This window comes from Sorex araneus, chromosome 2 (assembly GCF_027595985.1).
Source record: "Sorex araneus isolate mSorAra2 chromosome 2, mSorAra2.pri, whole genome shotgun sequence".
NCBI lineage: Eukaryota > Metazoa > Chordata > Mammalia > Eulipotyphla > Soricidae > Sorex > Sorex araneus.
In genome coordinates this window covers 89596406-89612149 of record NC_073303.1, presented here as the reverse complement: position 1 = coordinate 89612149, position 15744 = coordinate 89596406, and the positions used below count along the sequence as shown (strand labels likewise).

Here is a 15744-nt window from a genome sequence, read left to right as displayed (position 1 = left end):
TGTGGGATGTGTGCATGCGTGGTTCTGCATGCATGTGTGCACATACGTGTGTGTGTACAAATATACAGCTGTGCTATGGCTCCAGTCCAAGCATATACTGTAGGAAACTAATTCCAGCAGTGGATTTTATTGAAGACTTTCACACCACACTGTAAAATCAAGACATTTTTTAATATGACTATTTCCTCTTCTGTGCATAACCCCGTGAAACAGGCTTTAGTATCCTCTGTGACAGAGCAGCCACTAGTACAGGGTGAGGGGGGCCTGGAGTGGGTATGGCAATAATCCTGACAGGACAGAGTTGCTGGCTTGTGAAGAGAGAGTTCAAAAATGTGAGATCCCCCTAAAGTTAGGTCTGAAGCCTGCTGCAAAAGTGTGCTACAGGACAAAGGGTCTGGCTAACAAGATGGTACTATGGGTTGCAAGATCAACCCTCACCTGTTATGATTTGTCATGACCATCAGCTAATTTTTCTATGAAACTGGTTTATTCAAATGTCTCTGTAGGGAAAGGCTTATTTTGAAGGAAATAGCTGTTCTCAAATCCATCCAGTTGATGCTACAATCCGTGTGGATTCTGTAGTGCATTTACGAATGCACTGGACTTCAGGGGGCAGGGATGGGGGTTGGTGTACAATTCTCAGGGAAAGGAAGAGGAATGGATTTTATCCTTTGCTTGGCACCCCTTGCATGGTGAGAAGGCACAGGGTGGGTAAGCAGCACTGAGCCTGCATAATTGGCTGGGGCCCAAGTGAAAAATGCACAGGAAAAGAATCAGGTCCATAGAATAACCCACTGAGCTGAGATCTGTGAGCAAGTCCAATTCTAAGCATTGACAAATAAGTCAATTTTTCTGACTCTGATAAATGACAGGGATGCTTTCTTTCACACTCATCCCAAAAGTAGCCAACAAAAAAAAAAACAATATCAGGTCCTTGCTATGATTCTATTTCTGTACTTTCATAAATTTATTAACTTCTAAAATTTCCCCTAAGGATAGACATTTTCACATTTTATATTTGAGAAACTTTAATTATCACACATGTGAATACATTCTCTCAAGTCACATAGCACATATTAAAGCAGGTATTTGAAACCAAAATTTTCTCTGTTCTGCTTCACAATAGTCTCAGGGGTAAAGACTTCCTCAAACATCATAGAGTCAGGGGGCATACACACACACACATATGAAACTCAACATACATTTCTTGAGCACCTATCATGTGAACCAGGAAGGCTTCTTGGCCATGGGGGTGTACAGCCAATGAGATCCCCCTGTCCATAATCTATTAGAGGCCAATGGAGGAAAAGTAGAGATGCTGAGCTGAGACTTGACAGCAGATAAAGCATTTAGGAACAAGAATATTTTCTTAAGAACTAAGAAAGAGCTTCACAGATGTGCTGGCCTAATAATGAAAACTTGTAGGATTGCATCAGGAGCCACACATACTTTAGAGATCCTTCAGGACAAACATCATACCATAATCAAGCAATTGTGCTCTGTGGCACCAGCAGTGGGATAAAAGGTGAAATATTTTTAATTAACCTGTAACCTCCTCTATTCCCTAATATCCCATGCCAGGTTACTTGGAAAACCTAATCTAAGCAGGATATTCTTAAATCAGGAATGTACTGGGGAGTCTTATGAGACCAGCAAACAAGGTATGGTTGGGGGAAAGAAATGAGAAAAAAATCTATAATATGATCATAACAAAAGTTTCAATAGACCTACAGGGAGATTTCCCAGGAGTGACCCACAGCAAAAGGATCAGAGTAATGTAGGGGATGTACATAGCATCATCAAATGATGAGGACTCCATGTTTCCATGTTTGTCTTTGCTTTACAGAGGGAGCTAAAGTCCCTGACTACTAATTATTTATTTGGGAGGGAATTTGGAGCAGCACCTTGCTGTGCACAGGGATTTTTCCTGTTTCTGAACTTAGAAATCACTCTTGGAAGTGCTCAGTGATCACATGTGGGGCTTTAATTGAATAAGAGCTGACCATATGCAAGACTCAAATCCAAGTCTCTGATTTTTATCCATTCTCATTCCCATGTCAAAGTCCTGAAGCCATCCAGGGGCACAAGGTAATAAATAATCACCCATCAGCTTTGGTTGACTATCTTTCCAGTTTCAATTCTTTGACACAGTCAGGGACTGTGTCATCTCTAAAAACCTGAAGACTGAACCTTTTCAACCTCTTGCATTGAAAAGTCACTGGAATCCCTCTTTCAATTAATTTTCAGTTACACTAATGTCTGTTTATTCTTTGGCACAAGCCCCCACCATACATTCAGGTACCATGTCCTTTTTTCCCTAATGACATGCGCCGGGCACTGGGTTCCAGCTCGGGGTCTGGGGCCACATGGAGCAGTGCTGCGCCGGCCCATCTGGGTGCCCATGTGCCCGGTGTCCATCCCCTCATCCGGGGAGGTTCCAGAAGCAGAGGAAGCAGCTTATAAAGCGAGTGTAGGACGACCCAGCCAGCTCCCATTCCCCACTTGCCAACTCCTTACACGAGAACAGGATCGTAGGTTAGATTTATTGTTGACTTGAGTCAGAATGTTGGTAAAATGCTCATTTAGCCCTACAGATAAACAAAATCGGATTGTTTCCAAAGGATGGTTTTGGGGATGACTGTCCTAGTTATTTCCAGCCAAAGGACAAATAAGTAAGTGTAAAGGGGGGTGTGGGGTTCGGGGAAATAGTATAGGGAAAAATAATATTAAACAGGAAAGAAGATCTTTGGGAGGATCACGTCATTCGGGTTTTGTTAATTAGACTTTGTTTTTATATATGGTTCAAAGGGTTTTGACTATCATTCATATGGCATGTTTTCCCTGGGTTGCTGATAAGTTACTGTTTGTAGACTGGAGCGATAGCCCAGCAGGTAGAGCATTTGCCTTGCATGAGGCCAACCTGGATTCGATTCCTTCGTCCCTCTCGGAGAGCCGGGCAAGCTACCAGAGTATCCTGCCCGCACGGCAGAGCCTGGCAAGCTACCTTTGGCATATTCAATATGCCAAAACCAGTAACAACAAGTCTCACAATGAAGATGTTACTGGTGCCCGCTTCAGCAAATCGATGAACAATGGGATGACAGTACTACACTGTTATTGTTTAGGGGTTTCAGCAGCAATTATTAGCAGCTCCCACAAAATACATATAACACAGAAACCGAGACAAGACAGAGGCCAAACTTAGGCAGTTATGGAGGTCATATTCCTGACTGGGGCACAGAGTATGGGAAGTGGAAAGCATAGAAACACTAACCCACTGCATATAATGACTCTGTGGACCATCTGGGTGGGCATATTGCTCACCAGAAGATGCAAGCTTCTCCTTTGGCGGCTACTTGAGTACAGACAACCTTTCACACTTACACTGCCGGTTCTGTGATGGGTAATCATTAATGTCAAATTAACACAGAGTGCCCATATTATTAGTCAAACAGTACATGGTATGTCTATAACAGTGATTCTGGGTGATATTAACCTTTAAATTAAGATACTGGACAGAGCAAACTGCCCTCCTCACTTGGGTGAGCATCTTACACTATATTGAGGTCCTAGAAAGAACAAAACAAAAATAGAGAAATTTTTCCCTCTGGACCTGTCTTAAAACATATATATATATATATATATGTATATATATATATATATATACATTTCTTCCTGTCTTAAAATTCAGACTCAGGCTGGAATTTATATAACTACCTCTCCTAGGTTTCCAATTTGCAGATGACAGACTGTAAGGCTCATCAGTTTTCAGACTTATATGAGCTGAGTTCTTATGATTAATTTCTATGTCTATCTAACATGTATGTTTGTATATGCATATATTTACATATATAATCTCCAATTCATAAACAACATAAGAGTTAATAATGTTCCTGAGAGAAGTTGGAAACTGCATCATACTTTGACTCACAAAATTCAAGTTAATTACCCTAACTAGTTGGTAATTAGCTCCTAATTATACCATGCCTTCTGTTGACTAGAAGACTTGCCAACAACATATAGAGCTAATATATTCTTTCTGGTATTGGTACTGTGCTATATTCTAGAATAAAACAAGCCAAGCATAAAAAAAGTTTAATAAAATACAATAGCAGAGCATCACCCTTGTTATCTTCATGTTGAGTAGGCTCTGGAAGAGAGGGGAGAAAAGGAGCTAGAAAGAACTGAATGTAATTAATGTACAATTCATGATGTTCAAGGTCAATTATATGTTTCATATATAAAATCATACATATGCATACACATATCATCTATATCTTTAATAATCTATATAAAATTATCCAATCAATCAAAGCTATTGGTCAATTTATCTGATAAACCCCAAATACCATGAATTTGTTAGTTCTGAGTTAGTACCTAAAAAAGCAAATAATATATTTGGTCACTTTATATATAAACTGAGTAATTTCATGTTGGAAAACAACCTGGACATAGCAGAAGATTAATGATTCATGTTACTGGAGCAGATTTAACAAAAGGAAGGGCAAAGGATGCATGCTTATTGAGTACTTATTAAGTACCAGCTACTGGACTGAGCCTTTTCCACTGATCATAGTACTAAAATTACATACTGACCCATGAGAAATTTACATGTTAGTAATTGAGAGAGAAGGACAGAGAGAGTGAAAGAGAGAGAGGTTTTGGAGTTACCTTAACTATAATATGTTTTCAAAGATACCATGCTGAATGAACAGGTCTCTCAACATTCTCCAGAACCTTCAGTGAATCATACTTTTCATCAAACTAAATCTAAGAGGAACTATATTATATGTATCTAAGAACCTGTTTAATCACCCTAGAGGCAGATAAAAGAAAACTGGATAACTAGATAAGGGACACGCATATTAAAGAATCTCTAAATGAGGTATTTGAGAAAAGGAAGATTCTCAGCACACATATACCTTACAACGCAATTTTTATTTTGGTGCCCTTTTCCCAGGTAGAGATTACCTCTGAAGATGTTGGCTTGCAGTATCCAGCTCCAAAGACCAGATTCTCCAAAGAAAGGCTAGATTGTTCTGGTCCCAGTTCTGAGCCACCTTTACCAAGCCAGGAGCCTCTTCTTGGACGAGTAAAACTGAAATGAAGGAAATTAAAGTAGGATATAAGGGTGGGAAGTGAGGGTATTGTTATTGATTCAGCCATCTGGGGGATGTTATCAGTCACTTTATGAGTTATCATAGTAAAGAAGTAGTTCATATCCCTGAAAATTTTAGTTGGGGCATTTTTTTTAAATAATAAAAGTGACAAAACTGGCATATGAGCTTGGAAGCTAAACATGACAAACATCCAATACATTTACAAAAATATGCCCCTCGGTGCCTGAAAGATCTTTTCACACTGAGAGATCTTGACACAGCAGCCTCAAGAGGAGGACTGTCCTTAGGAGGATGGTCCTCTTACCAAGAATATAGACTGAATTCACCATGGTGTGGATCCTGCTTCTGCTCTTACAGGGGCTCAGTCAAGATTCAGCTTCCCCAATTCCTGTCCCTCCTTGAGCCTCTATGTGTTCTTATGTGAAGAAAACTTAAATATTATCTCACTTACCTATGCAGAAGTATAATATATTCCTGAACACTTACCTATGCAAAAGTCGAATAAGTTCCTGGCACTTTCATATCTAATATTATCATGGCAATGCTACCCGAGGCAATGCTCATCTGCTTAGTACCTATTCAGATCCTGTCCACTCTATGAGCTATCAAAAGAACAATGACAGAAATTGATTCCCTGGCAGAGTCTTGGCCTTATAATACAAATTGAAATATATAAATCAGTGGTAGCAGGAGATGGTTGGCAAAAAGGTAAGACTAGAGATGACACAGGGGTACTTCTGAGCACCTTGGTAGTGAGGAATTGTAGAAAACTTGTACTTTGACCCAATAAACTTTTATTGCAGTTACCTAAATTATAAAATAATAAATTTAGAGTCATAGTATTAATTCATCTTCTTTGGATTTTTATAACCTCTTTTACTAATTACCTCTGTCCATTGATATATCAGAAAAAATGTAATTAGATTTGCTTTACCTTTCTTTCAAATTTAGTCCATTACATAGACTGCCAGATTGTAAATATTTTATAGACTTAATTATTCCAAAGGCATTCAAAGTCTTTAATTACAAATATAGCTTATTGACAGAGAATGCCATAAGACATCATCTCTAAAAAGTAATGAAAAATTTCATCAATGACAAACAGGTTTGCTTTATTTATTGACAGAAATAAAGTTAGCATGACATTTTCAAATATTTTAATAGTTACATGACTCATGGACCTCACAGTGTGTAGGGCATTTGCCTTGCATGTGGCTGACCGGGTTCAATTTCTCTGCCCCTCTTGGAGAGCCTGACAAGCTACTGAGAGTACTTGCCCACACGGCAGATCCTGGCAAGCTACCTGTGGCATATTCGATATGCCAAAATCAGTAACAACAAGTCTCACAATGGAGATGTTACTGGTGCCCTTTCAAGCAAGTCGATGAGCAACAGGATGACAATGATACAGTGATTCATGACTCATGCCTGGCAGTACGCTAGTTTCTAGTGTGGGAATGTGGTTAACACACAGCTTGCACCTTGTTTTGGTCTAGAGATGGACACAGATATTCCAGATAAACATGAAATCTTCCACATAGCAGAAAAGAACAATGTATAAGTTAAACTGGCTGAATGAGATGAACAGTTTCAGGCAAAAGCAAGAAGAATATGGATAAATGGTTCAGTGGCACCAATAAAACCTATTTTCCAAGATTCATCTCCTGTCCCTGCCACCAGGTCAACACCTATAAACTCTATGACATGGAGAAATTTTTAACCTCCTAGTGCCTCTTTTCCCTCATATGTTAAAAAGACTGATATTAATTCTTTCAACCTGGGTTATGAGGATTCAATGAAATAAGTTGGGAATACCTTGAAGAAGAATAATTGGCAAGTAGCAATAATAATAAATGTCAGTGATCATTGTTGATGAAATCACAATATAATAAACTCAAGTTGCTTTTTAAATATAGCTATTAAAATAAAACCAAAATTCAAGCATAATATAATATCTATTCTCATTGGTTTTGATCTCAGAGCTGAAGCAATTCTAGGTTAGCTAGAAAAGGGATTCAGAATAATTGTAGATTTTGAGAATAGAGGTGCTTATCATGCATTCAGGATATGGACTGAAAATTAGTAAAGATAATATTTTGTTATTTGAATTAAGTGTGAAATTTATTAATAATTCGGGTGGATCTGAATATCAAGAGAAATTAAGTTAGATTTAGCTGAAGGTTAAAAGTTAGATTTCTCTTTTTAAGTCTGTTTTAGGATGGTGAAGGTTAAAATTAAATTTCACACTTGATTCTTCTAGGTTGGCTTTCAGTGATACAACAAAACCTATTTTTCTAGAAAACTAGAGCTTTCCTTAGTTGATGGGTATTTCCCATAGCTTTAAAGGATTTCCATTGTTTCTAGTCACTGTGAGCTAAGAAATTCTTCCTGCAAAATTCAGAGAACAGAAGACAGGACTATTTTTATCTCCATACCTGGGAGGCCCAGGTTCAAATTCTAAATTTCTAATTTTGCTGCTCTCTGGCAGGGTTGCTGCAGACAGATATATAAAAGACTGTTTCTAAAGGAACCTTATATTAAGAATTCCCAGATTTGGGTCCAGAGAGATAGAATAGCAGGCAGAGTGCTTGTCTTGCATGTGGCAGAACTAGGTTAAATTACAGTACCACGTATGGTCCTCCGAGAATGCTAGGAGTGATCTCTGTGCACAGAGCGAGGAGTAAGGCCCACAAATAGCTAGATGTGGGCCCCAAACAAACAAATAGCTACAAGAAAAGAATTTCTAGGTATAAATCATTAAAAATAGCAGCGATCCCAGTAAGAGCAGAAGTCATACCTATTTTCACCATTATGTCAAATCCTGGAAGTTGATTTCTAGTCTTTTAGTTGGACATTTTCCTCTGCTAACTAATCTTCCTGCTCCCAGTTTAACTTCCACTCTGATGCACTCACAGCTGCAAGAGTTACCCTTTCAAAATCATAGGTGTGCTCTACTCAAAGCCTTTACCACCTACTCCTTTCAACATAGATGCATTCTCAAGTCCTTAATGTGTTATTAGTTACACACATTGCTCAATAAGACTCAAATTCATCCCCCAATGTAATTTTCATTGTCATAATCACTTATCTCTGAGTCAACCTTATAAAGTTATTCCTTCTATAAACTCTCCCCTGATTTTACTTAAACAGAATTCCTTCTTTCCCATGATTAAAGTTATTTAGTGAGTAGTATGTGCTGTATCAAAGGCTAAGATAAGAGCATGGGATAGAAGGTGTTAAATAATTCATAACTGATTGACCCAGAGTTATATGAAAAATATCTAATTTAACTCTTTTACCAAACCTTCATAATGTACTCCATTAAAAGCTCAGAAAGCTTAATTTACACTCTCAGTCTAACAGGCTTATCCAGCAGAATGTTCAGAAAGGCAACCTGATTCCAGAGCCCACAGCTTTAACCCTGATCCTGCATCTTGTTTCCAGGGGAATTTGTACACCACATCAGAATTTACAACTCTTTTTTTATTTATTCCCTACTACACTAAGCCTTTCAGGGTCCTTATGAATTATTTTTGTAGCTTGAGCTTTTAGAAGAAAAGACTAAACTTTATACTAAACTTTATGCTAAAGTTTAGTGTCCTCTCCTATTAGATACCAAATGCTCACCAAATATATATAGACTATATTCTTCATCTCATTGAATCCTCACATTATCTATGTTGTTATACTACTACCATTCCCTTGTAATATCCATACACATATATATACATATATGTGTGTGATTATGTATTGGCCTACACATGCATAATATATGTTCTGAGAAGTTAGGGGAGTCATTGAATACTTCCTAGAAATTAAAAATTGGTCCTAGACATAACATATTTCTGATTCCAGGTGGTCCTCACCACCTGAGTCTCAGAAGCACAGAAATACTTGGTTTGGTTTTCTACCTAAGACTTTTTTTCAAGAGCAGCTAATTCTAGGTCCTAATCACTTGCCATCAATTCTTCCTTAATGATGAAAAAAGGTCATGTTCTCGATTGAAACCATGGTTTGCCAAGCCTCATAAGAAATACAACATAGCAAAGGAATATTGTGTTCAGGATCATAATTCTACTATTTCTGGATTCAATTTCTCATGCAACTCCCAAAGTTCAAGTCTGCTCTCTTTGATTTGTACATCTATAGATCTTTTAACATTTTCTGTCATACTCTGAGACAGTGTTTGATATTTTATAAATTGAAAATAAAAATTTGTGCATTCTACTCAATTTTGCACTTGAAGGAAAAGTAAATTCCAATACTTTTCAATCTCACAGTAGGTTATATTTTTCTTCCCCTAAGACTGCTGCATGAGTACAGCAGGCCTTTAATAAGAATCTGTTAAATGAAGGATACTCATGGTCTCATCGACAGTGTCTTTTGTATCTTACAACATAGTTGATAGTAGAGAATTGTAAAATGTAAATGTCCCAAAATCACAGAAAGCCATCATCTATGTGCTTCAACCTAGAACCCAGATTGGAGTTATGCCTTGCCAGCAATCACAATCCTCGTGGCCCTAATGTTCTTAGCCCTTTCAATATCATGTAACTTAACTTCTCATAGGATTTCTCTCTGTGAAATGCAGCTTTGTTCCAGACATTCCTGTATACCTTGCCAGTAATTTTTCATAAAAATCATCTCACCTGTGTCTTCAATCCCTCTTAGTTTTTAATCTCTGGAAGAAATATCTTAGGGTTTAAATTTTTATCACTGTCACTGTCATCTCATTGCTCATCGATTTGTTTGAGCGGGCACCAGTAACATTTCTCATTGAGAGACTTATTGTTACTGTTTTGGGCATATCCAATGTGCCATGGGTAGCTTGCCAGGCTCTGCCATGCGGGCACGATATTCTCGGTAGCTTGCCGGGCACTGCGAGAGGGGCAGAGGAATCGAACAGGAGTCAGCCGAGTGAAAGGCGAACACCCTACCACTCTGCTATCACTCCAGCCCTTAAATTTTTATAACATTCATTATTAAATATTTTGATCATTGATACTGTCACTTTCTAATATTTTCAGTCAATATTTTCAATAGGCCTACTTGCCAGTACTGCTGGAGCAGGTGGACTCAATGGGCATGGAAAGGCCTCTAGGAACATCTCATTGCATTGCGTGACCAAACTTGCATATTTCATTGCCTAACTACTGATGCCGGTGTGGAACTGAAACCATTAATACTATGTCTGAAAGTAAGGAGAAGTCTGAATTCCTTTGCATATGAACTTAAACTCCCAACACTGAGATATTGCCCTGAAAAGGAAGCTTTTCAAAAATTCCAGGTTGCAAGATTCTGTACACAGATACACATGATTTTGTAGTAATTTGATACACTTCACTGACCTTACTGAGTGCATGCATGAAAATGGTTCTGCACAGTATAATATGCTAAGTGTTGGTAGCATTTGCTTCTCCACCTACAGATTTCAAAAGTTCTCAGTGGTTCAGAATCCTTGGAGAAACTCTGCCACAATTCATTTAAAGGCACATAGGAGGCACAAAGATCATTCTGCTTTTCAGTAAATAGAAACTTAGGCTGGTAAGAGGAAACAGAGCCTCAGTTATAGGTCTAGATATAATCTTTATTTGGTAGTCACTAAAATATTATATCTACACTGTTTTCCTGTCTTAAAGATAAATGTTTCATTAGACCACAAACCATAAGGTACATTGAAGACAAGGTCGGCGAAACCCTCCACGATATTGAAGATAAAGGTATCTTCAAAGGTGACACGGAAGTAAGCAATCTAGTAAAAACAGAGATCAACAAATGGGACTACATTAAACTAAAAAGCTTCTGCACCGCAAGAGATACAGTGACCAGAATACAAAGACTATCCACAGAATGGGAAAGGATATTTACACAATACCCATCAGATAAGGGGTTGATATCAATGGTATATAAAGCACTGGTTGAACTCTACAAGAAGAAAACATCCAACCCCATCAAAAAATGGGGCGAAGAAATGAACAGAAACTTTACCAAGGAAGAAATACGAATGGCCAAAAGGCACATGAAAAAGTGCTCTGCATCACTAATCATCAGAGAGATGCAGATCAAAACAACTTTGAGATACCACCTCACACCACAGAGACTAGCACACATCCAAAAGAACAAAAGCAACCGCTGTTGGAGAGGATGTGGGGAGAAAGGGACCCTTCTTCACTGCTGGTGGGAATGCCGACTGGTTCAGCCCTTCTGGAAAACAATTTGGACGACTCTCAAAAAATTAGATATTGAATTCCCATTTGACCCAGCAATACCACTGCTGGGAATATATCCCAGAGAGGCAAAAAAGTACAATCGAAACAACATCTGCACATGTATGTTCATCGCAGCACTGTTTACAATAGCCAGAATCTGGAAAAAACCCGAATGCCCCAGAACGGATGACTGGTTGAGGAAACTTTGGTACATCTATACAATGGAATACTATGCAGCTGTTAGAAAAAAAGGAGGTCAAGAATTTTGTAGTCAAGTGGATGGGCATGAAAAGTTTCATGTTGAGTGAAATGAGTCAGAAAGAGAGAGACAGACATAGAAAGATTGCACTCATCTATGGTATATAGAATAACAGAGTGGGAGACTAACACCCAAGAACTGTAGAAATAAGTACCAGGAGGTTGACTCCATGGCTTCGAGGCTGGCCTCACGTTCCGGGGAAAGGGCAACTCAGAGAAGCGATCACCAACTACATTGTAGTCGAAGGCCATGTGGGGGAAGGGAGTTGCGGGCTGAATGAGGGCTAGAGACTGAGCACAGCGGCCACTCAACACCTTTATTGCAAACCACAACAGCTAATTAGAGAGAGAAAACAGAAGGGAATGCCTTGCCACAGTGGCAGGGTGGGGTGGGGGGGAGATGGGATTGGGGAGGGTGGGAGGGACACTGGGTTTACGGGTGGTGGAGAATGGGCACTGGTGAAGGGATGGGTTCCCAAACTTTGTATGAGGGAAGTATAAGCACAAAAATGTATAAATCTGTAACTGTACCCTCACGGTGATTCTCTAATTAAAAATAAATAAATTTAAAAAAAAGATAAATGTTTTATTCTGAGGAATGTGCTGTGAGTTTGCAAGTAAGGTAAACTAAGAAAAAAACTAAGAAAAATAGCCAAGTCAAAGTAGAAGTGTTCAGGTATAATCTATTGTGTGCAGAAGTTTAGTCCTGCATCTCTGTCAATTTTCCTTTTCTGAAACATAGAGCCTAACCCTTCAGTATAGAAGTCTTCTCTGATCTCTCCTGTGCTTCCGATCTGTGTATCTCGGCCACATCTGAGGTGAAAGTACAACAAATAAGGCAAAGTGATTCCCTACATCTCTTACCTGATCAAGGGCTGCTGCAGAGCAACCAGGGCTGCATGGATGGTCACAGAGATAACTGATAGGTGGAAGTAGTCAAACATCACTGGAACTTGATGGTGTAGTCCTCTTCGGGGATGGAAGTGAAGACCAAGGGTGCGACTGCTGATCATGGGTGCCCCAGCCACATCCCTCAGTCTGGAAGGCAAGAGTGAAATCATATGAGTCACAGTGGGTTGCACCTGCTATGCCTAGGGGACCCGACAACAGAGTACCATCTCATGTCAACCACCAAGCACATGTGTTCTACTGGAAAGAGAAATACTCTCTCCTGTAGAGATTTTTTGCTCCCAAAATTCCAGATGAAGAAATTCAGGTATGAAGTGAAAGAAGAACCCAGGATATATCGCATACTGCAATTGATAGATCTGGGACTCTTCACTCTTTTTTCACTGACACCAAGCCAACCTTCGCAATGGATCTATATCTACACTTCACAAGACTCACAACTTATTTGCCCTCTCTTCATTTCTCATTTTATTGACTTTTGTCCGGCCCAATGCTTCCTTATAAGTCTGTGATTCTACGAGATTTCCACTTCCTTATGGTAAAAATGTGCTAAAACATAGCTGCAACACTTAGCAAATATCTAGCACACTGTAGAAATTGATTAAATGCTCATTCTTAAAAAGAATAATTGATTGAATGGATGATTTCCAAAGCATTAAATAGTTATAATAATTTTTTAGAAAAGATGTATCTGCTTTATGATCTACTAATTTTCAGCTGATATATAGATACATATATAACTTATTTTCAAGACATAATTTACAAGGCAAAAACTAATAGATGCTTTGTTATAAAAGTGGAACAGCAACTGACAAACCAAGTGGAAAAAGAGGTAAACAAATGGGACTATATTAAACTAAGAAGATTCTGCACAGCAAAAGATGCAGTGACCAGAATACAAAGACAATCTACAGAATGGGAAAAGATATTCACCCAATACCCATCTGATAAGGGGTTGATATTAAGGATATATAAGGCACTGGTTGAACTCTACAAGAAGAAAACATCCAACCCCATCAGAAAATGAGGAGAAGAAATGAACAGAAATTTTCTCAAGGAAGAACATGAATGGCCAAAAGGCACATGAAAAAATGCTCTTCATCACTAATCATCAGGGAGATGCAGATCAAAATAACTATGAGATACCACCTCACACCACAGAGACTGGCACACATCCAAAAGAACAAAAGGAATCGGTGTTGGTGTGGAAGTGGGGAGAATGGCACCCTCCTACACTGCTGGTGGGAATGCCGACTGGTTCAGCCCTTTTGGAAAACAATACGGACGCTTCTAAAAAAAATTAGAAATTGAGCTCCAATTTGACCCAGCAATACCACTTCTGGGAACATATCCTGGAGAGGCAAAAAAGTATAGTAAAAGTGACATCTGCACTTTTATGTTCATTGAAGCACTGTTTACAATAGGCAGAATCTGGAAAAAACCCAAGTGCCCAAGAACAGATGACTGGTTACAGAAACTTTGGTACATCAACACAATGGAATGCTATACAGCTATTTGAAAAGATGAAGTCATGAACTTTGCATATAAGTGGATCAACATGGACAGTATCATGCTAAGTGAAATGTGTCAGAAAGAGAGAGACAGACATAGAAATATTGCACTCATCTGTGGAATATAAAATAACAAAATGGGAGACTAACACCCAAGAATAGTAGAAATAAGTACCAGGAGGTTTGCTCCACGACTTGGAAGCTGGCCTCACATGCTGGGGGAAAAGGCAGATCAGATAGAGAAGGGAACACCAAGGAAACTGTGATTGGAAGACCTGCTTAGAATAGGAGATGCGTGTTGAAAGTAGACTATAGATTGAATATGATCGCCACTCAATACCTCTATTGCAAACCACAACAGCCAAAAGGAGAGAGAGGAAAAAAGGGATTGCCCTGTCACAGAGGCAGGGTGGAGTGGGGGGGAATGGAGTGGGGGTGGGTGGGAGGGATACTGGGATCATTGGGGTGTAAATAAGCACTGTTGGAGGGATGGGTACTCGACCATTGTATGAGTGAAACATGAGAATGATAATATGTAAATCTGGTACTGTACACTCATGGCGATTCACTAATTAAAAAAAAAAGAAAAGAAAAGTGGGACAGATGGACTAAAAACACTTTACAGGAATAAAATATTTGCCTTGCAGGCTGCAGACACTGGTTTTATTCCCAGGATCAAAAACTGTCCCACAAACATAGCCAGGAAGGATTTCTGACCAGAGGGATTTCAGACCCAAGATAAAGTCCAGAAAACCATTTGGTATCTCCACAAAATAAAGTAGAACAAACAAAATAACAAGACTATTTTTTTGGAAATAAATGTATCAATGTTGGATTAAAATATTCTACATAATAATCCTACATTCTCAAAGTTCATCTGAACCAGAGCACTTAGAGGGACCTGGAGGAACCATTTTTTCACTGGCTGGAAAGAGTACTGAGAAGACTCAGAAGTGATGCCTATACTTTGTCCATGTATGAGAAAATGAGACACAGAACAATAAGAAATGGAGGGTGGGCCCTTGCAAGACAAAGTCCAGAGGGTTTTGCTTTCTTGAAATCCCTGTTGCTGAGACCTTGTACACAAAGAAAAAGTCTAATAAATGAGTTAAGTTTATCACTGGAGCAACTTTAACTCTTTATATTGACCGAAAATAATGGTGTCTTGTTTTTCCAAGAAGAACCTGATAGGGAAGGTAACAAAATCCTTCCCCTAAGCCTCAGAAACTTATTACCATTTATATTCGGTTAAATTCTTGCACTAATTTACTGAGACCTACCCATGAACTGAGCATGGTGCAATTTCCCTTAATCAGCATGGTCATTATATGAAGCTATATTAGAATTATGCTATTAATAGATGAGGAAGGAAGACTACCATGAGTTAATTAACTTGAAATAATGGGGACTGGATCGATAGCACAGCAAGTAGGGCATTTGCCTTGCATGAGGGCCACCTGGGGTTTGATTCCTCCTCCCCTCTCAGAGAGCCCAGCAAGCTACAGAGCGTATCCCGCCCTCATGGCGAGCCTGGCAAGCTACTCATGGCGTATTCAATATGCCAAAACCAGTAACAACTCTCACAATGGACACGTTACTGGTCTCCACTTGAGAAAATCGATGAATAACAGGACAACAGTGCAACAGTGCAAAAATAACAAGGCAAAGTGAAAAGTAGACCTAGATCAACTAGCACCAGAGTCTGTTTGCCCTGACTACACATTATCACCTTGAATC

At 39.0% G+C, this 15744-nt stretch overlaps 1 protein-coding gene across 2 annotated transcripts in view; it reads right to left on the bottom strand.

Annotated features, from left to right (window-relative positions):
• The window catches only part of FAM135B (family with sequence similarity 135 member B), a 354762-nt gene that overhangs the window by 88549 nt on the left and 250469 nt on the right, over nucleotides 1–15744 (bottom strand). For both annotated transcript variants that reach the window (XM_055126148.1, XM_055126147.1), the window contains exons 7-8: nucleotides 12452–12625; nucleotides 4972–5098 (exon numbers count right to left, since the gene is read on the bottom strand). In XM_055126148.1, the coding sequence (XP_054982123.1) occupies nucleotides 4972–5098; nucleotides 12452–12625 (301 nt within the window). The remainder of the gene's footprint in view (nucleotides 1–4971; nucleotides 5099–12451; nucleotides 12626–15744) is intronic.